Here is a 21,193-nt window from a genome sequence, read left to right as displayed (position 1 = left end):
TTGGGCACTAGAGGGGGAGACTTTCAGGAAAGGGACTGGAGCTGAGGTGCTTCCAAATCCCCCATGTGCCTGTAGCCACCTGAGTTTGTTGTTGGTTTTTGTTTTTGTTTTTGTTTTTGTGGTTGGTTGGTTGGTTTGGTTGGTTGGTTAGTTGGCTGGTTGGTTGGTTGGTTGGTTGGTTGGTTGATTGGTTTGTTGGTTAGTTGGTTGGTTGGTTGGTTGGTTGGTTGATTGGTTGGTTTTTTGAGACAGGGTTTCTTTGGTGGCCTTGGCTGTCTTGGAACTTGCTCTGGAGAGCAGGCTGGCCTCTAACTCCTCCTGCTTTTGCCTCCCGAGTGCTGGGATTAAAGGCATGTGCCGCCACCACCTGGCCCCACCACCTGAGTTTTAGTCCATTAAATACTTCTCCAAGATGAGTAACAGCTCAAAATCAATGTGAGGGATGGGGCCATTTGATCTCTAGGTAGCAATGGACAGCAGGACAAGCTGGCCAAGGTAGGGCTTGGATGGGAACTACTACCTGCTTTTACTGTAAAGTTTGGATAGGGATGCCCAGGCCTGGTATATTGCCCTTACTGATGCTCTTGTGTCAATGCCAGGTGGCACTCATGCTCCTTGAGTGAGCATCAGTCTGCTTAGCAATACCACTCAGTCCCTGTGGCCTTGCTGACTTGTAAGAATTCAAACAAAACTGGGCAAGGTGACACTCAAGCAGCCTTCCATTTGGAAAATGGTGTTTTAATAAAATAAAGACAACAGGGGGTTTGTCACGCCAATACCACACCCCCTTTTCTAGTACAATAATCCTTGATGAGTCACATGCAAATTTCTTGTGCAACTTGTCACTTGCAGGTCAGTTTTCAGCATGAATGTCTCCCAGAATCCTTTATACAGACATCTAGTGGACCACAGAGACGCTCGGGGTACACAGTGCAAATCATCAGAGATTCCTTGAGGACTGTAGGGAGGCGAGCCCCCAAAAGCTTGCTCTGGGTATAGAGCCTAGGCTACACATCACCTTGATGTCTGAAGCCTGATGATGCAGACCCTGGGACACCTAGCTTTAATGCAGGTGCCTCCAGCACTTGTTTTCTCCTACCCATCAACGGACCAGCAGAAGATTCTCCCCTTCTCGTCTCCAACCAAGAGCTTAGTCTGGTTTCTTGAGAAGAAAAAGAAAAGGTAAGAGAATTGGAGGTCATGGTACAAGACCCACACATCCCAGCCAGCACTTGGGAAAACACAGTGTTTGGGGCTGTATCCAGGACATGGTGAAACTGCCCTTGTCCTGTCTCCTGTGATGCTAAGGGAGCCATAGGAGGAATGAACTCTGTGTGGACCTGAGGATGGGGTGGGAGTTTTGAGCAGAGACTGTTGCAGATCTGGAAGAAAGTTGAGGTTCTGAGGAGTTGGCTGAACTGCCCCTCCATCTCTCTGGACAGCAAGCATCTCACCCAGGAGGGATGTGGCCACACCCCTGGCAGAAGATTGGCATGTGAAGAGCTTAGCTCTACTCTTTTCTAGTCTCATACCCATCCCATGCAGGCCAGCCTGCCATCCAGAACACTGCACTCCCCACACCAGGAACTTCAGAGGGCTACTGTAGGCCAGTAAAAGAGGAAGAAAGGGTGGAAAGCCAGCTGCTCTTTAGACAACAACTCCCTAGAAGGATTATTGAGTCACCATGACAACTGAAATCATGACAACCCAGTGTCATCTTTGTGACTACTCTTCTTTGGCTAAGAGACTTCAAAAAGCATTTTTCATTTATATATAATGACATCACCAGCTAGTTAGAAATACTAGCGGGATTCAGGACAAAAGGACCTCTTAAGGACAAAACTACAAAATATGCTTCCCTACCATTTGCAATTCTCCATGAACCTATGCATATACATGAGATAGACATCAAGAGCACGTAAGGATTAACAATATGGGCCTGCTTGGGTACCTGTAAGTGACCTTCCTGGTTCTTTCTGATAACCTAAACCCAGTTGAAATGCTGGAACTTAACAAAGTTGGCTATAGCGCCCTCTGCTGGAGTCCTGGAGAAAGCTGGCTGCTCTTACCTAGTTATGGCCAGAGCTGTCACAGCAGGGCTTGCCTTGCTAGGCTTGCCACTCAAAGCAACACTGACGTCCAGTTCTCGGCTCAGGGCAAGGTTCTTGGCCCACTTGTGCCCTGTGGAAAGCATGAGAAACAAAAGTTAGAGCACCCAGTGGCTTTATGCACAAGCCCAGTATACCCATACATAGGACCACACAGATACAAACATTTATATTTGTGGTCAGCAACTTGTTAAATTGAGGGGGAAAATATATTTAATCTTGGCCTGTGCTGTTGCAAAAAGGGCCGTCCCAATTTAATTTGCAGGCTGTGATAGTTACATGTGCTGACGTGCCGCGGTATCCATTGTGTACCAAATTGGATTTGTGTATTATTGCTTTCTAAATTGCATGCCTAGTTCAGCAAAATTGTTCATCAGTGTTTACTGGCTTTATGCTTAATAAGATGCCCCACAATACCTTGCTGCCAGGGTGTAATGCAGCCTGTAATTGCCTAGTAAAAATAAATTACATAAAGTCTGCATTATCAACTTAGCTAAATCCTCTCACGCCCAACCAATAATTAAATGCTGAGAGAATTTTCTCAAAAAATATAACTCAATGATTGTTACCTCACTCATTCTAATGACTACATTTGGAGACAGACAGTAATTCCTTCAACGTGAAGGTGAGATAGAGAAACAGCAAGCGGGCATGTCCCTGGGAGACACTTCATTGTCTCGGGATCTGAACACTGCTGCACACCCCCAGTGGTGTTGAAGTGGCCACTTATGAGTGCAGAAGGTTCAGTGCTCCAGGGGCTACATGAGGATATGAGTAGGGAGCACGGCTGGTAGACGGAGACAGACAGTTGGAAATCCGAGCACACGTCCAAACATCACACTTTTCCTGAGTCCAAATCTAGGAGCTGCTTTCTGAAGCAGATCATGCTCTGGCGGTCTAGTTCTTACCACAAATGATGAATAAATGAGTTCCAGGGAGAAATTAGATTACAACTGCCCAAAATGCATATCCTCAACATTTACAGATCTCCGTTCTTGCCCCTTAAGACATTTGAGGGGGTGTAATAGCATACACACCAATAGGACACATATGCAAATATTCATGTGCCATGCTTCATTCTGACCCCTTTCCAACAAAACAGCTTTGAGCCATATGATGAGGGCTTCACGCTCCCTTCTCAGAGGCCTCCAGTGGGCTATGCTCACAAATTTGTTCTCAAATTCGTTGACTTCAACAGAGGCTCAGTCCGATTTTTTTTTTTTAACTATTTGTGCACCACCTTGTCATTTCATCCTAGTTGCAACCCTGCTCCTGCCTGTCAGTTCTGCAGGGCAGCTGTGACCTCAGGTCAGGGCAGATAGCAGGGGAACAATGTGGATCTTGGAACTCACTGTCAGCAGGAAACCATCTTTTAATTTCCCTAATGTCATCATCGCTATATTCAAAGAGAAGAAATTTTTTAGAAGTCTGAGGGATGAAAACTGTGGAGTAGATTTTTCTCTATTATTTCTTCATCCCCAGCACCCTACATGATTGGAATCACAGAAAATACCCTTAGCTAGCAGAAAAGAAGTAGGGCCACACCAGCTGTGGCGGTGGAGTTGGGTCTACAGCTTGGTCCCCTTCCTAGTCCCCAGACCACACAGCCACTACTGTTGGTGTTAAATAGAAACTGGGGATCCTCTGCCCTGCACTGAGGAACTGTGGGTCAGGAGCTGAGCTCACACCTGTGGATATGAAGGGGCAGTTGATCCCGAGACCTGTGTGACTTTCAGTGCCACACATGTGTAAATGAGATGTGCTTCACAAATAGCCAAGGGAAAAGGAACCCTGACCTGGATCCTCTGTAGGGCAGGAGGAAGGGAGGGAGTATGACTGCTCCTCCTCAGAAAAGCACAGAGCTCCAAAGAACACACAGCCATGTGTTTCTCTTTCACATTGAGATGGACTGACTCCTCATGGTCTCCAATTACCCTGGAGGAACTAGAACGCTGAACTGGACACAGCTCTTGGTTTTGTGATGTTTATGCTCTGACTCAGCCCAGATTAATAACAAATGCCTGGAAATGCTAAAGGAAGGGATTTTCAGCAGAGATAGAATATAGGACATAGAGGAGCCCCAGCAAGGGTCTGTGCGTGCTTGCAGAAGAACTCACAAATGGGTGTCTGGATGAATCAGGAAGGTATATAATACAGTAGAGGCAAACTAACTGAAAAATGGCCACTATATGGCCAAGGTAGTCCCACAGGGGTGGAGAAAGTCCCCTCCTGTGGATGGTCACTGGTCTGGGAGCTAGCAGGAGTACTTGGCAGATTGGGGAACTCTCCAAGTATGGTAAGGTGCTTCCTTCATTTGTGGAGCCCAGGAGAGACAGCTTGGCTTTGGGCTGTGATCTTCTGAAGGCGGAGATGAGGGGGGAGGATGTTTGCAGTGGAGGAAGTGATGGTGGCAGGGATGATTGAGTTGATGGAAGTGAAGCAGTTTGAGGTTGCAGCTTTTGCCTGTGTTTGCAATGGAGGGACTGGTGATGGTGATGATGTGATTGTATTTGAGTCAGGATGACTGTGGATGCTGTAGAGGCAGAAGTGAGAATGGTGACGAGCTTCCAGGATAACTTTGGGCAAGTTACTGAGCTTCTCTGTGCGTCAGTTTCCTTATCTCTAAGATGGGTAGCTTACTAAAATTCTACCTTGCAGGACTGCAGGGAGAAAGGGGTGATAAATGGGAAGGGATTTTGGCAGAGTGTTTCATGCTCTCTGACATCTTAGCCCTGTGATAGCCTTGGTAGCAGAGATGGCAGAAGGGTTTTGTATTTCAGTCTCATCTGCCACAATAAGAAGACTTTACAACCAAACAGTGGTCTTCTTATTTTTGTGCATATCACTTGGGAATTTATGTGATATTTCTAGCCCTAAATATATTCCAGCAATTCTGGGCTTTTTCAGTGGCTTGGGCTGAGTCCCAGGATGGGGCAGTATACTGTAGTAAGGCCCTGGCTGAATGGGAAGGTGGTATAATGAAGGCTAATGGGGCATCCAAGTATGGTAGATCTATCTCCTCATCACTGGGAGATACAGGCGGATAACCAGCTATATCCAGGTCCTGGGCTATGGACTCTGGTTTTCCAGTGCTGGTCCTGGTCTAGTGTTCTCCTCCCTGCTCTGCTATGTGGGAACACCTTCCATGTCACACTTCACTGTCACAGATAGAGTCACTCCTGCCACCATGCTTTCTCCCCAGTGATGGAAGGAAATGTCTGAAACCATGAGCCAAAGTAAACCTGAGCTGCGTCTGTCAGGCATGAGATCACAGAATGCAAAAGTAATGAGTACAGTCCCCATCCTGGCCGCTCTTTCCAGAGATTTCCATGGCTTCTCTAAGCTCTGGGTGGAGCCGCAGCCCTGGTGCCAAGGCAGGGAGAGAGGAGTGCAAGAGTTAAGCTCTTCAAGCATGTACCTCTGGGGCTTAGAGGCTCAGTGGAGGGCTCCTCTGTCACTGCTTTCCTGGGAACAGACATCTTCATGTCCTCTGTCTTCCAAATCTGTCCAGAAAAAAGAACATGTATGTCATAGTCATGTAGAATTCTCCTGTCTTCAGGGTCAGGGTGGCCCATCCCTATTCCCTCACAAGTGGTGTGTGGGGGGAGGTGCTGACAGATGGGGATGTGCCCTGAGCATGCGCTTCTGGGGCTATTGTCAGGAAAATGGTTATTTAGGCTTCAGCTCCCCCTGTGGTGGATCAGCCTGTAACAACTGCAGTTTGGCTTTACTCTCTTCCCCTGTCTTTTAGTGGGTATCCACCTCCCCTTTTCTGTAACCCTTTATCAGCTCTCTCTCTCTCTCTCTCTCTCTCTCTCTCTCTCTCTCTCTCTCTCTCTCTGTGTGTGTGTGTGTGTGTGTGTGTGTGTGTGTGTGTGTGTGTATTTGTGAGGGGGAGCATACATGCATGTATGGAGGCAAATACATACATGTGTAGAGGCACATGAACCCATGTATAAGCATGTGGAGGTCAGAGGTCAATTTCAGGTGTCTTTCACTCTCCTTCCTAAGTTTTAAAACAGGATCTCTTACCATTTCAGCTAGACTAGTGAATTTGCAAGCCCCTGTCACCACCTCCTAATGCCTGGATTTTATACACAAACCACTTTTTATTTTAAATCTAATTTTTACATGGGTGCTGGAGATCTGAATTCAGGTCTTATGCCTGAGCATAAACCCTTGACCCATCGCCCCTTCCCTACCTTTTCTAACCTTAAACTCCACCATCTATTTGTTACATTATCACTGAGTCAAGGTCTTAAACCCCACATCTATTTGTCTTATTGTCACTGATTCAATGCCTTAGTATTCTTATGTCATCATATCTGGGCCACCTGTTCTTGGGCTTGATCTAAACCTTGTGTGTGAGAGCCCTCAGGATGACCTTAGAAGGCTTTTCACCTGCCAGGCCTGGACTTTCTATCCTTTGAAGGCAAAACCAGCAACTGTTCAAATGTTCCTGTGCGTTCTCCAGCACCTCACATAACTTCGACTTGGAGGTTCCAGGAGCCCAGTCACTACACTGAATGAATGAAGGCTGAGTGTACAGTTGCTACTACACATGCTGTGGAAGACTCAAGGAAGAGGTACTCTTGGCTCAGTCACCCCAGTTCCTCTTTCTCATCTGGATTAAGATTATATCCACCAAACCTATGTCACCCATTCTTTCATCTTTCCTGCCAGTCTCAGAAAAACCAACCTGAGCCTTGTTCTGCTGATCTCATCCCATGACTCCAATGTTTCCCTCTCTTCTTGACTTCCCAAAACTCCTTTCTAAAACTCAACGTGTGTGTGTGTGTGTGTGTGTGTGTGTGTGTGTGTGTGTAGACACATGCCACATGCAGAGCATTTCACATTTTCTTCTCTTCTAAAAACTGAGTGTCCCCATGAAAAGTGCCTACAATGGCTTATATGAAATCCTTGGCATGATATTAAGAGTTAAGTAAGTGGGTAGATGGATAGGTGGATGGTTAGATAGCTAATGGAATGAATTAATGGATGAACAGAAAAAGGGACAAAAACTTGGATGAATTGTGGAGAGTCAATGGATAGAGAGAGAAACAACTAGGTATGGGGGTAGATAGATTAGTGGGTGGATAAGTGAACTGGGTTGATTCATTTTATGTATCTTTTCAGTATTGTGCTATAATCTACTGAACTTGACCATTCACCATTCATACCTTATAACACTTTATTATATGTGTGTATATGTATATATGTGCAATACTATATTCTCTCCATCCCCTGGCTCTCATTTTCCCTTTGCCATGAAAAGCACCACCTTTCCCTTGATTTGCTGTAGTGTGGAATATTTTCAAATTCCATATGCAGCACTTGACCCATGGAAGTAGTGAAAAAAATGAGATAAAAATGAGATTAACATCCGTGTAAACACACTTACCCGAACCATGCCATCCTTACTCCCCGTGATGATGAAGTGGTTTGCATCCCACGCTGGCCCCTCTACTATACAGCAGCATGTTATGGTTCCTTCTGGGCCCCAGGCTGTGGTAATGCTGGCCAGGGGTTGTCCATTGACATTCCACAGGGACAAATGGGCTCCAGCACAGGAGACAATGGTTCCCTATAGCAATGAGAGCTGGTTTTATTCTATGCAAGATTCACCAGCAGCTTCCACAACATGTGCTCATTCACCGAGTTTGCACACCAAAGTACCCCAACTTCACATCTTCTCCTAAGGCTTCCAATCTCATCAAGCAACTTACACATTCATAGTTTGGTGGTGTAGTTGAGATGTGGTGGAAACTAGGTTTTTCCAGGTTGGAAGAAACGGGTCACTGGAGGCATTTTAAGGGGTCTCTGCCCTCTCTGGGCACCCTATATCCTGGATGTCATGCCATGAGCTGACATGGCTGCCATGCCCCTTCTAAGTGTTGTTCTGTCTTGACACAGGCCCCAAGCAACAAAGCCAGCTGAGAACAGACTAAAACTTCTGAAATGAAGCCAAAATAAACCTGTGCTATAGGACAGTGAGCCAGGCTTTGGGATCCTCCAAGATCCTGATCCTTAACCACATCTTGACTTTTATAGAAGACAGTATGAAGGCTGCTCCTGTTTCTCTGGATAAGGGGCCTTTGATTGGCTGTCTAGCACTGCCTCCATGAAGAATTTTGGATTTCATCTAGTGGAGGACAGTATACAGAGGTGCCAATGACAGCAAGTGGTTCATAAAACTTTGCAATGTCCTTTCAGAAGTAACCCTCAGAGAGAGGGTGTCCTAATGTCACAGAAAAAGATTCATTTATATATATTTTTTCTTTTTTTGAGACAGGGTTTCTCTGTGGCTTTGGAGCCTATCCTGGCACTCACTCTGGAGACCAGGCTGGCCTTGAACTCACAGAGATCCACCTTCGTCTGCCTCCCAAGTGCTGGGATTAAAGGCATGCGCCACCAATGCCTGGCTTCATTTATATCTTGATCCTTGCTTTGGAATTGGCAGATCTTCCTGTTGAAACTTGTTGTACCTATATCAGAGCAAACATCTCCTAGTGCCCTACCTTCCATTGGCAAGGGATAGTTGGCACACTGGGCCTGATCCACATTTGGGAGTGATCAGCATATGTCTGTCCCTGGGTTTTTCTCTTGTAGCACTGTCTACCATACTATTGTGCAGGTTCAAAGACATGGTGAGTGAACCCAGACATGGAGAAATGAAAAAGGCCTCACCGAAACATCACTGATGGCAATGGCTGAGATCCCTTCCCGGTGGACAGGCAGGCAGGCCACTCGAGAGAGTTGGTCCAGGTCCCATAGGGTACAAGTGCGATCCTGGGAGCCACTCACCAGGAGACTGAAGGTGACAGAGGCTGTCAGACATGTGACAGCCTGGGTGTGTCCATACAAGGCCTAGGAACAGGAGGCATAGCCAGAGGTTATGAGAGAGACTTATAGTATAGCTATTAGTGGGCTGCCTTTGCTTCTAGGCCTTAGAGGAGGAAACAGAGATTCAGAGTGAGTCAATGACTTTACAGACAAGTGTGTGTGTGTGTGGGGGTGTCAGGGGAAGTGCATGTGTTGGCCTCTTGGTGGCATCCACTTCTAGGACCTGAGCTCTATCTGGGGAGAAGTGATGGTCCCTTTGTAGTAATCCAGTCCAGAGTGACCTTATGCTTTCCTGAATTCTTCTTGAATCTGAAGCAGCCCCTAGCACTGTTAGTATGCAAAGGTTTCAAATGGCAAAGTATATGCCCAGAGAGCAGCCTTGTCAAATCTTGGGTCTTAGTGGATATGCCCCCAGTTTTCTAAATCAGAAACTCTGGTGATGGAGTCTTGGAATCAGCATTACCTCTCATCCAAGAAATCTCATGCATACTCAAGTTGGTCATGTACTGCATTATGGGAGACTCAGAAACAAAGAAGTCCTTGAACCAGATTGGGAAGAAAGACTGCAGGACAACACAAGAACACAGCCCACAGAGTCAACTAAGCAGGGCTCTTAGGGACTCACTGAGACTGAAGCAACAATCACAGAGACTGTGTGGGTCTGAGCTAGGTCCTCTGCATATTTGCTATGGTTGTGTAATTCTGTGTTCTTGTGGGACGCCTAACAGTGGGAGTGGGGTTTGTCTCTGACACTTTCACCTGTTCTTGGGACCCTTTTCCTCATACTGGATTGCCTGGAACAGGAGCGGAGGGGAAAAGAGCCCTAGGCCAATCTTGAACTTGTAAACCTCCACTCTAAACTGAGATTACAATGCTAGAATTATCAGCAAGAGCCACTGGGTCTAACTAAAGATGTAGATCAAACTCAGGCTGACAGACTTGGTGGTAAACACCTTTAACCACTGAATATTTTGATGCCATAACACGTGACTTTTTTAGACTTGTGGATATGAGTGCATAGCCTGTGGTGTCATGGGGGGACTTCTCTTAGCCTTCATGTTTGGACCATTTGCTCTTGACCTTCAGGCTTGATCCATGGATGGCTGTGAAGACAACTCTTTCCATGAAGACAGCTTAAGGTTCCAACTTCCTTCTGGGTCTATTGCTCGTGGCTATGGTGAGGATTCTACTCTAAGCATTCCAGAGGGTACCCAGAAAGCCTGATGGGTTCTCTGTCTGAATATGCCTGACATTCCCTGGAATCAGCAGGGAGTGTGGTGATTGGCCTGGCTCAACAATGCCTAGAACTCTGGCCTGGCAGAGACAAACCGCTCACTCATTTGTGTCATCATTTTTTCAAAGCTGTCATTTTGCCTGATCACAGCTATTAAAATTTTTGTCACAAGTCCCATTTGTCCTCAATGGAGCCTAATGTGACACCAACCAGATGGTGGTGGCAATCTCTGGACATGACCCACTGAATAAGATTTGAGTTGTCCCAAGAGCATGGAAATAAATAGGGGAAAGAAGAGGTTTCATAAGAATTCTCTGATCTTCCAGAATGACCTGAGTCCAATGATTAAGCTCTGACAACTGATGATATGACATCTCCAAAGGACACGGGAAAAGGAACCCTGACAAATGGTTTGGCGCTTCAGAAAGAATAGCTCTGAGCCTGAGTGGCAACACAGGCTGCATTACAGAACCGAATTAGCCTGTGTTGTGCAGAAAGGGTCCGTGAGCATGTCAGGGTATGGCACTGCCTATATAGGCATAGTTTTCTGTTGTCCAGAAACTGCAGCATCAGGAGGCACCCAGCACCCTGCCATCTGGGAAGGCAAGAAAATAGAGGCAGAGCCCAGAAGTTCTAAATGTGCACCCAATGGGCTCTTTTCTTCATTCTTTTTTGCAGAATACATGTCAATTAAAATAACTTTGTTATATCATCTTATATCTAAGTAGCAAAATATAAATATAGCATAATAAAACAAAACCTTTCAAAGTTAATTCTCCATGATAATGGTTGTGGTGAGGTGGTGAGTCTCAATAAATTGTTGATGACATTGGAGAGCTTTAGAATAATTTTGGAAAACTCTATGTCGTTGCTCAGTAATTCTTCTCAAAATACATCATAAGGAAACAATTAGTCAGGAGCAAGCAGCATATATATATATAACATGTTTTCTGTGGTACTGTTGAAAATGCTTAAAAGTTGGAAATAACCTAATTGTCTAGTTTTAGAAGAAATGGTTTATTAAACCGTGGTATACTGACATAACAATTGAAATGTAATTTTATGGAAATGGAATCATCTGGAACAATTGAAATGCAAATTATACAGGCTGTAGAAAAATGAAAACAATTTGATAAGCTGGCTGAAAATGGAACAAAAATATCCATATAAGACTCAGAAAGGTATAAATATGCATATAGGGGTTGATAGTATACAAAAAAATGAAAAAATTTATAGGGGAAGCAGAGAATTTCTTATTCTTAAAGTGAATTGAAATTTGTCTTTAATGTTTCACATCTTCAAAAACAAACACTTTCTGAACTGTTTTTGAACCTATTTCATAATGACCTCTATGAATACAGGTTTACCCCCCTTGGTAAACAGGTCTCTGTTCCCAGCTTGCTGTGGTTCTGCCTCTGCTCACGTCAGTCCTTTCAAAAAAGTTCCCTTTTCTGGATCTATGCATTAGGAGGAACCACTTACTTTCTCTGTAGCTTTTTTTTTTTTTTTAACCCAGACTGTAGAGATAATGGTTCTCATTCCCTGGGCATTTAGAAGGTAAAGTAGGTGATGTTTGTGACCACACTGTGTGGGCAGCCAGGGAAAATGCCCTAAAGCATCACCTGGCCCAGCAGACTCACTTTCCTGGCCCTGGGCAACATGGAAGCAGCTGCATGTGTCCCCAGCATCCTGCACTAAGGCTGGGCCTCCATGGAGGTGCCTGCTCTGTCTGTTCATCAACTCTACCAAGGGATTGAAACCGTTCCCAAATGACAGCTGTGGATTGCCTTCTGCTCCTGTGTCCCATGCTCTGGAGAGAAGCAAGACTTTTGCCTAACTAAGTGAGCCTGGATGTGCTTTGCACCATGGCTGCCAGAGACACCACACCTATGAGAGGCACATACCTGCCGAAGGCGCAAGCCTTTCGGGCGACCTTTGACCAGGCTGAGCTCCCACACACACACCACTGCGCTAGCTCCAGAAGTGACGATCATCGTAGGGCATGGACACACAGCACACAGACAGGGGCCCCAGGCAGCCAGGTTCTCGAATGTCATCAGGATCTGTGAGACAGGGGGAATGAATGCTGACACAGGGACAGCAGACACTGAGAAACCAGGTCAGAGAAATAGGGAGCACACAGGTTCCCCTAGGGTGCCCAGGGAATGGGGGACCATGTTCTAGGTTCCATAGCCAGGCTCAGGTGACTAAATCTAGGCCATCCAAGACCTGTCCCCATGGAGGAGCTCCTACTCCAGCCAGTTGGGAGAGACAAGCAGGCAGACACCCTGCACAGCTACCCAGATGCTATAAACACCCCTGGAGTTGGGGTGGGGTGCAGCTCAGCCTGAGACAGTGGTAGGACTGGGGGGGTGCTAGTGTTGATGATTATGTCTGGCAGCTGGTGGGGCCACGTTACAATGAGAAGAGCTCATTGGATGTAGAGGATTCATTGTATATAATTGGATGGGGTTGGGGAGGAACCTGGGGAGGGAGGGTCTGTGAAAAAGGCAGAGACAACTGGAAAGCCAAAAAGTAGGGTGGGACCATTAAGCAGAGAGGCAGAGAGTGCTCTTGCAAGCTGCTAAATGTTCAGCCTGAGCTGTTCTCCTCTGAGTGGTGCCGGGGTGGTAGGCGGACAGGAACTCCCATCCAGACTGAACGAACATCTGGATGGGCTTTGTGCAGCTCCATGACCTGTCAGAGTTGGCTGTGAAGGTGACAGTGTGCTCTGCCAGCCTGAAGTCTACCCGAGAGAGGGTCAAGACCCCAGAACCCTTCCCTTCCCACCCCCTACACCACCTCCTCTCACCTTATCAGAGCCATAGTTCCCCAGGCAGCAACTGAAGTCGTCAAAGCCCCAGCTGAAGGTCCTGTTCCAGAGAGGTGGCAACAGCATTTTGTTCTTCTCCACTGCCAGGATAGTCTTCTCGGTAGGGACAATGTGGCCAATGGCCCCTTTTGGAGATTCTGACCCTAGAGAGAAAAGGTACATATCTGCTCCCCAGTGAGTATGGTGATATATGCAGAAAAGAAAGCACCCACTGTCGCTGGGCCCAGAGGGAAGACACTATAGAATAAAGAACATCACATGCACATGGCCTGGCCAAGAGCAACTCACCCAGGCTCTGTTACACCCCACTAGTAGCCTAGGTACCCTTTCTTCAGCTCCTCTAACTGGGACTCACACATTTCAGTGACTCTTATGCAGTGATACCAGAAGAAGCCCAAACTGTCTTTTGGGGCAGATGATCCAAAGCCACAGGGCTAGGGTGACTGTCCACCTACCCTTCCTGCACTACCTTGGAGGGAACCCCAGCATGTGGCCTAACTCCTACCATACATAGTGTCACTGGCTAAACTCTGGAAGCCATTCCTTGCCCCAGGTGGAATCCAGCTCAGAGTTCAGTTTGCTGATGACCAGCTGGCATCCCAAGCCTATTATCCCAGGGATGTCTACTCCTTCCTCCATGCAAAGTCTCTTGGAAGGAACAGAAATAATGATCCCCTCTCAGAGTAAGCTTTCCGGCCAGCACAGGTATGCACAATGTAAGAGAAGACTGTTCAGTGTGTATTCAATCATGGGACCTGCCCTCCATCATGGCAGCTTCTCTCTTGCCTTGTGCAAGTAGTTATGAGAAAACCACCCTCTTCCCAAGCGCTACAGTTCATACAGCCAGGAAGCTGTGGGGTTGGGAGTCACAGGCACCTGCCCCAGGATACACATCCTTAGCTATGAACTCTATGCATACATGCATCTAGGGGCTTGAGAGCAACAGAGGTGTAGAGCCTGTCATCTGTCCTTGTAGGGGTGTGTATGGAATGTGTTTGTATGTGTATGTAAGAGAGAACAGGGTGTGTGTGAGAGAAAGAGAGAGAAGGCCAGACAGACAGACAGACATGTAGGTCTTAGAAGTCAGGGTCTAACCTATAAGTCCTGGATACCTCCAGAACAGAGACCACCCTCCAATACCCATTGAATTTGGAGATATGGGTTAACCCTTGAATATATGTCACTATCATTGGTTGATAATAAAATCTGAATTAGCCTATAGCCAGGCAGAATAGAGCTAGGCAGGAAAGCCAAATGGAGATAAAGAGAGAAGGGTGGAGTCGAAGAGATGCCAGTGAGCAGCAGGAGAAACAAGATGTATTAGAACACAGGTAAAGCCATGAGACACATGGCAAAACATAGATTAATAGAAATGGGTTAATTTAAAAGAAAAAGCTAATTAGTAATAAGCCTGAGCTGTTTGGCCAAGTATTTTGTAATTAATATTAAGGCTCTGAGTGATTATTTAGAAGCAGCTGTAGGACAGGCTGGTATGAAGAAACCTCTATTTACAGGCAGCCATTACAAAGCCCACATCTTCCCAAGCCTGTGCCCTTGAACTCCTAGAGCAGTGGTTCTCAACCTGTGGGTCACGACCCCTTTGGAGGAGGTCAAACAACCCTTTCACAGGGATCATATATCAGATATCCTGTATATTAGATATTTAAATTACAACTCATAACAATAGCAAAATTACAGCTGTGAAGTAGCAACAAAATAATTTTATGGTTGGGGGTCACTGCAGCATGAGGAACTGTATTAAAGGGTCACAGCATTAGGAGGGTTGAGAACCACTGCCCTAGAGGAATCATCCCTCAAGAGAGAACCTTGGGGCAATGCAATCCCAGGTAATCACCTTTGACTGTGACTTGAGAAGGTCTCAGCGCTGGCAGGTTGTGAAGGAAGGACTGTGAGTGGCCTGGGAAGCCTGTGGGGGTGGAGGTATCCTTTCCAGGCACTGGAGGTTTCCCTGTGGTATTCCTGGATGGGTGGGGTTTAGTGAAGATCTGGAGATATATACAAACACACCACACAGGTCATTAGGAGGCTGAGCCTTAGAGAGGAGCCACCACCATGCGCATCACAGCTGTGCCTTTACTCTGGGCACTATCAGGGCTGCCCTTCCTCCAACAGAACTGGAGTGTCAGCAGGGTCCTCAGATGTTATAGATGAAGAGCCTGATGCTCAGAGAGGGGCCACTATATTCCCTAAGTCATAGGACAAGCTCTGCTGGTTGCCAGTTCTCTTCTCTCTCAAGCCTCCTGGGTAAAAGTTGTCCTTGCTGAGAATGTCCTTAGGAGAGCATTTTCAGCTGCTCGATATCTCAACTCAATAGGAAAAACAGTAGAAAATATAATAATAATATCATAGTATCTATCACACATGTCACAGAAGAGCACAGCATCTGTCCCATGTTAATGATGTCATCTTACCTCTTCAGGAGGTAAGTGGGTAGGGTTCTGAACACTGGGCATGGTCCTCCTTTTCCACCACTAGCTTCACTAACAGGATAGACCACCGTTGTCCTCTTTCCCAGGCTTGTGCTGTCCACACTCTTGATAAAGCAAGATGAGTGTCGTGGCCTGCCTTACCTACCTGCTTGGGTACCTGTCCAAAGTTGCTGATGAAGCCCAGGATGGTGCTCTTGATCAGAGGGTCACTGATGCTGCTGAGGTCTATTCTGTCACCATAGAAGTAGGGGTGGAATGTGTTCACCGCCTCTACAGCAGCTGGTCCCTGCTGCTTATACCCAAAAATTAGGTCTATCCAGTGGTGGAGGTTGCTACTGACAAAATCACTTTCCAGAGCCTGAAATAAAACCCAGAGAGTATGAAATCTCAATTGATGCTTTTTAAAAACTCAGTTCTCTAAATTTAATCCACTGTGTGTGGAATGTATTTGTGTGCTCATAGGTGTGTGTGTGTGTGTGTGTGTGTGTGTGTGTGTGTGTGTGTGCATATAGGGGCCAGAGCATCTGCAGATGCTGCCCCCCCATTTAAATTTTTTCTATTTTATTTTTCAAGGCAAGGTCTTTCATGGGCCTGGAAGTTGCAGAGCTGGCTAGACCCCAGGGAACCCCCCCCCAGGCTCTTTCTGTTTTCATATCCCTACCATTGGGCTTACAAACAAGCACAACACCCAGTTTTTATTATTATAGTTGTGTTGTAGCATCTCCTTCTGATTTGACTAAGTTTCTTTGAGGACTAATGATGCTAAGCACATGTTCATTTCCTTTAGCTAATCCAGAAGAAGTTGACCCAAGAAAGCAAGACAGGTATCCCCAGGTGGTCTCTGGGCTCCACCCTCATCAGTGTTTCTGGATGCAAGTTCAGTGGTCTCCACTGATGGAAAACCCTGTGGTAGGTGTCTATGGTAACATATTATTTATGATTTATTAAAGCTTGCCTGGAGATCAGAAAAGCAAAGCAGCTGGCCACTAGCTCTTACCACTACCTCATATTGAAAGGTGATCCTGGCTCCACCAAACCTTAGACTGCCATCTCAGAATGCTATGCTCTCTTCCACATGGCTGGAGAATCCTAAAATTGACTTCTGAACACCCTGCCCCTATCGTTTATACCTCTCTAGTACTGGGATTAAAGACATGAGCTCTGTTACTCTTTTAGACTGATTCAATCTCACATACCCCTGGGTGGCCTTGATCTCAGAGAGACCCTTCTGCCTTTGTCTCCTGAGTCCTGGGATTAAAGGTGTGTACCACCACTGCCTGATCTCTATAGCTTGAGGCTGACTTTGCTTTCTGAATCCGTAGACAAGCTCTAATCAATCATAAATAATATATTACCACAGGTGAGAGCTCCATGGGGTCTCCTAAACCATCTCTGAGGGCATAGTTCAGGGAGTGTGGGGCTGATGAGGACAATGACATGCCACCAGAGCAGCCAGGAAACATCAGACATGACACTTCCTGTCATGATGCCCAACACAGCAACCTAGTACAATCACAGGGAAAACCGGTGTTGTTTAAACATCCAGGAACACAAACCTCCCTGATACTGTCCCTTCCCTGGTTTCTCCAGACACCAAAGCCGCAAGGTTTGTCCCCACCAGTGAGACAGAAAACTACATGGAGCCTGAAGGGATGTTGAAGTACACATTGGGGTAGACCAGAGTGTCTCACCTGTCTATGCAAACTGATGAATTTCCTTGGGTCCCCATCAGCCCAGGGAGGGAGTTGCACATCCCCCAGTGTTGTTCCATCCTGCATGCAGCCTGAGTATGAAGGGAAACGGTAGGCATAAGTGAGGCTACATACGGTTCAAAAGCAAAAGATGTCTGAAACTGCCATCTCCTTGCAGGTTGGAATGTGAGCTGGATCCTACCAGACCATACTGCTTCCTGCCACTTCTATCTACAGAGCCCCAGTCTTCTTGTGTTGGCTCTATAGTTGGCATCCTTCATGATGTCCTCCTGGCTTCCCAAACACCACTAGAGCTATTCCAAGTCACAAGTCAGCTATTACCACTATTGGTGATCTTCATCACCACTAACAATACCTTTCACCTGGGGACTGAAACAACAGAAGATGCTGATGATAACCCAGTTCTTGGCACACAGCATCTTCCTAAGTCTTCAACCAATCATAGTGGGTCTTAAATGGCAAGTTCCAAGACAGTAAAAAGAGGAGCCTGGCTTCCAACTCAAGTCTCCCCTCTTGATCAGCTGCCAACTTTGAACAAGCTATTTGACCTCTCTGGACTCAGTTTCTCCATCTGTAAGAGTGAAGGTGCTGACAAAGCCTTGCAGGGCTGGCACAGGAGAATAGTAAGTGTAGAGTATACACAAAATAATACTAGCCATGACCAATGTTCAGCAATGCTCCTATTGTCTGGCCTGAACTCTCTAGAGCACTTATAGTGCAAGTTGAACAACATTCCCTTCTGGTCTCAGGCTTTCAGGCTGTGCCTAGCTAGCCTCATTGTCTCCTCACCCAGACTCAGCTCCAGGCTCTTCCTGGAGACAGAGTAACACAAGTACCCCAAATTTACAAACTATGCTCCTAACTGTTTCCCTTACAGGACTTCTCAGAGCCTAACAGTTTCACTTCTTTATTTGTTTATAGCTTAATACCACCACCCCTATCTGGCACATGTCTTTAGGGCAAGACACAACTGCCTGAGTTGCCTGCATGCAGTAGATGCTACGTGGTCACTTGTTCTCTCAATGACACCTGGTTGTCTCTGACCCTGCCATTTCTTCATCTAAGTCTGTCACATCTTCCTTGGAGAACACAGCTGTAATCAATAGGTAGAGGTGAACTCTGCCTGTTACTCCATCTCAGAGTTGTCAGTGCCTCTCTTACCTTCCATTGCCCTCCAAATTACCTCCCATCCTAGGCCTCACCATGCCTTCTGGAAATTGTTCTTTGTGTTTGTTCAGTTCTGCCCAGTGCTTGTCTGAGAACCCAAACACTGCCAAGCTTACCAAGGACCCAGGGAAGGTTGGCCGGCTGAACCAGGATTAGAGAAGCTTCAGTTGTTCTACAGCACTGTGGCCTCATGCCCAGGGCTGGAAACCCCATGAGGCTTTGTGGGAAATGCTCTCACCTTGCCTGAGTCAAGGTTCAAACCCTTGCTTGAAGGAAAAGGGAGAGGGCCTGAAGGATGTTAATACCTGCCCCCAGGTCTTGTCTGCAGCACCCATGGCTTCTCTTGACCTGGCTAGAGAGCTTACTTACACCCCCCTCAGCACATTGCTCCAGCTTGCTCTCACACAGTTACAGGAGAGACTCCTGGCCCATGTGCCATCTCCAGAGGTTACCCCAGGTCTCTTTAAGCACCTATGCCTTCTCTGAAGCAGGAAGAAGGCCTGACACATACTGGGCTGCAAGACAGAGGATGTGCCACCCAGCAGTCAGACACAGCAGAAATGAGGCTGGTGAGCCCAAGGTATGAATGTGGGTAGGCCGTGCTAGACCTAAATCATCAGCAAGGGTTCTAGATTGCTGGTGACTGTCTCATTACAGATGGAGACCTGGCATCCTCAGAGAAAAGCTACTGCCCAAGGTAGGCACTTGGTGCTGTCCTAGAAGCCTGAGACCCAGCCTCCTTCCTCGGAAGCCACTTTTGCAACAATGTTCTGTCAGCCAGCAGAGACTTCACCCCCAATGCACTGGTCCTGATTCAGTGACCTGGTGAGTTTTCCATTAAAGGTACTGATGAAATCAATGTTTCCCTTGAGACTTGTAGAAGAAATCCCAGGTTCTCTGATCTCAGGCTCACCAGCCTTTCCCACGCCATACTCACCAAACTCCACTGCATTACAGTTGGTTAAAAACTCGGGCAAGTAGAAAAATTCAGGTGTCAGCTCCCTGACGTCACTCATGTTCTCCTTGGAGGCAGACTCCCATGTGTTCTTCACACTGTGGAACATTCTATCAGCCACATCAAAACTTCCACCCTGTGGGAGAAAGGGTGACATGAAGCCACCTGTGTGTGTGTGTCTCCCTCTATCCATTCAGCCGCCAAGGAAGGAGCTCTGAAGTCAGGAATGAAGTAACACCTCCATTTTACAGACCAGAAAACTGACACCCAAGGTGTGCTGATTTCCCCAAGACTATCAAAGCTGTGAATGCCAGGACTGGGGTCAAACCTATGAGTACAACTGTAAAGGGCATGTTTTGCGCTGGCAGTTCCTAAGGAAATCTCTGGAACTGGTACAAATCTCTGGAACTTGGCCTACTGTGTGTGTGTGGGGGGGCAAAGGTTGAAGAGGACTCAGCTCTTCCTAGAGAGAAGGACCCACCACATACCTAAGGCATGTCACCCCTGGGCAACCTGGTAGACAAGGACTGAGTGATGCATTTTCTAATCCACTTGAGCCATAGGTCATTTTTCTGCACAGGGACAGGAACACTGAGATATCCGTCCCCAAGAGGTCTCAACCATAACGCATAGCCCCCACCCATGTCACTTTGCTCTGTGTTAAAATCGGGAGACAATGTCCACCATCAAATGGAAATGGAAATAGAAATGAAGTGGGGCAAATCTAAATAAATCTGCACCTAACGAGTCACTCATTGAAATGTATTAAGAGCTTTGTGTATTTAATCTGCAGCCTGAGCCTCACATCGGGGGAGATTGATGTCTTCTCTTGGTCCCATTTTTCCTTTTGCAGCTTTTATAAGTGCTGATGGTAATCTCCTGAGAAACAATATGATTTGGTAATAAAAAGATTACCTGTATTAAATAAAAATAATATATACATAGGAAATATTGTTAGTGCTACAAATCTGGTTAAAGATATTACCACAAAGAAAAATGTTATTTTTTTCACAGCTGTCTAATGCATTTTAGCAAAAGTAATATCTTTAAAACTTAAGCCTGTATTATTTATAAAGGAAGCAATAACTGATTTTCCTATTTCCTATATTAATAAATGTATTTGCATACATTTGTTTCAAAATTAATGGGTTTTCTCACTTCTGCAATACAAAAGAAAACACCAAATTCCCTAGAAGAAAAAGTAGAGTTGCTTTGTTGCTCGTATTGTGAGTATGTGGGTTGACATAAACTCCAGTGGTCGCTGGCAGTCAGTCTCAAAACCTGATTCTTAGGAAAACAGGCAGAGATGACAAAAGAAAGGGCAAGATGGGGAAGCACTGAGCTGTGTGGCTCAGCCTTGCAGAGTGACCACAGGAGGAAAGTCCACCACCACATGGAGTAAGCAACAGCAAAATGAAGCCTGGAGATGGGGAGGAAGAAAGTGCCAGGCAAGAGCTCCCCAGATGAGCTCTTCCCTCTTGTCCATCCTGCAGCTATCCTTGCATGCCATGAATAATGTGTATCCAAATGGCCAGCGAAAATAGGACATGAAGATCAATAACATAGCAACGTCTCAAAGGCAGATGATTTCTGGTGTGCCACCCAATGCTAGAGAATGCAGTGGAGCCAAGTTAAAGGCGACAGAGCTCAGAGACAAAAGGTTTACACACATGTATCACACACGTGGAAAAACACCAGCAGCATATTTTGAATATAGCAGGGATCATAAGATTATCTGAGGTATCTTGCTCATTTATATTAAGAAGTGCTTAGCAGTATTGAAAGATACAAATTAACAAATTAAAATTATGAGTGAGGCAGTAGAGAGGTAAGGACATGACGAGGGCAGTTTCGAACACTGTTAAAATCAGGGAAATGTTGATCCTTGCAC

General features: G+C 46.2%; 1 protein-coding gene and 1 long non-coding RNA gene across 8 annotated transcripts in view; one reads left to right on the top strand and one right to left on the bottom strand.

Annotated features, from left to right (window-relative positions):
• Window positions 1-717: 717 nt before the first annotated feature.
• Window positions 718-21,193, bottom strand: part of Wdfy4 (WDFY family member 4) — a 233,016-nt gene continuing 212,540 nt past the window's right edge. For 4 of the 5 annotated variants that reach the window (XM_027389479.2, XM_035452661.1, XM_027389482.2 and 1 more), the window contains 11 exons: window positions 19,285-19,438; window positions 17,160-17,251; window positions 15,614-15,826; window positions 14,874-15,024; window positions 12,998-13,182; window positions 12,090-12,248; window positions 8,796-8,975; window positions 7,510-7,692; window positions 5,527-5,611; window positions 2,070-2,181; window positions 718-1,162 (listed from right to left, as the gene is read on the bottom strand). In XM_027389479.2, the coding sequence (XP_027245280.1) occupies window positions 1,096-1,162; window positions 2,070-2,181; window positions 5,527-5,611; window positions 7,510-7,692; window positions 8,796-8,975; window positions 12,090-12,248; window positions 12,998-13,182; window positions 14,874-15,024; window positions 15,614-15,826; window positions 17,160-17,251; window positions 19,285-19,438 (1,581 nt within the window). In that variant the 3' untranslated portion in view covers window positions 718-1,095. The remainder of the gene's footprint in view (window positions 1,163-2,069; window positions 2,182-5,526; window positions 5,612-7,509; window positions 7,693-8,795; window positions 8,976-12,089; window positions 12,249-12,997; window positions 13,183-14,873; window positions 15,025-15,613; window positions 15,827-17,159; window positions 17,252-19,284; window positions 19,439-21,193) is intronic. The other variant, XM_027389481.2, reaches the window with a different exon arrangement.
• LOC113832571 lies at window positions 1,058-20,067 on the top strand. Of its 3 annotated transcripts, none has more exons than XR_004772362.1 (5): window positions 1,058-1,182; window positions 10,038-10,128; window positions 16,256-16,377; window positions 17,338-17,803; window positions 18,836-20,067. It is a non-coding gene; the product is annotated as an uncharacterized LOC113832571 (long non-coding RNA). The 3 variants fall into 3 exon arrangements; XR_003479880.2 differs by having other exon boundaries at window positions 17,338-18,927; window positions 19,005-20,067; XR_003479879.2 differs by having other exon boundaries at window positions 17,338-20,067.

The sequence above is a fragment of the Cricetulus griseus genome (assembly GCF_003668045.3).
Source record: "Cricetulus griseus strain 17A/GY chromosome 1 unlocalized genomic scaffold, alternate assembly CriGri-PICRH-1.0 chr1_1, whole genome shotgun sequence".
Taxonomy (NCBI): Eukaryota; Metazoa; Chordata; class Mammalia; order Rodentia; family Cricetidae; genus Cricetulus; species Cricetulus griseus.
Note: the sequence above shows the minus strand (reverse complement) of the source record. Positions and strands in the feature narration are given on the sequence as shown.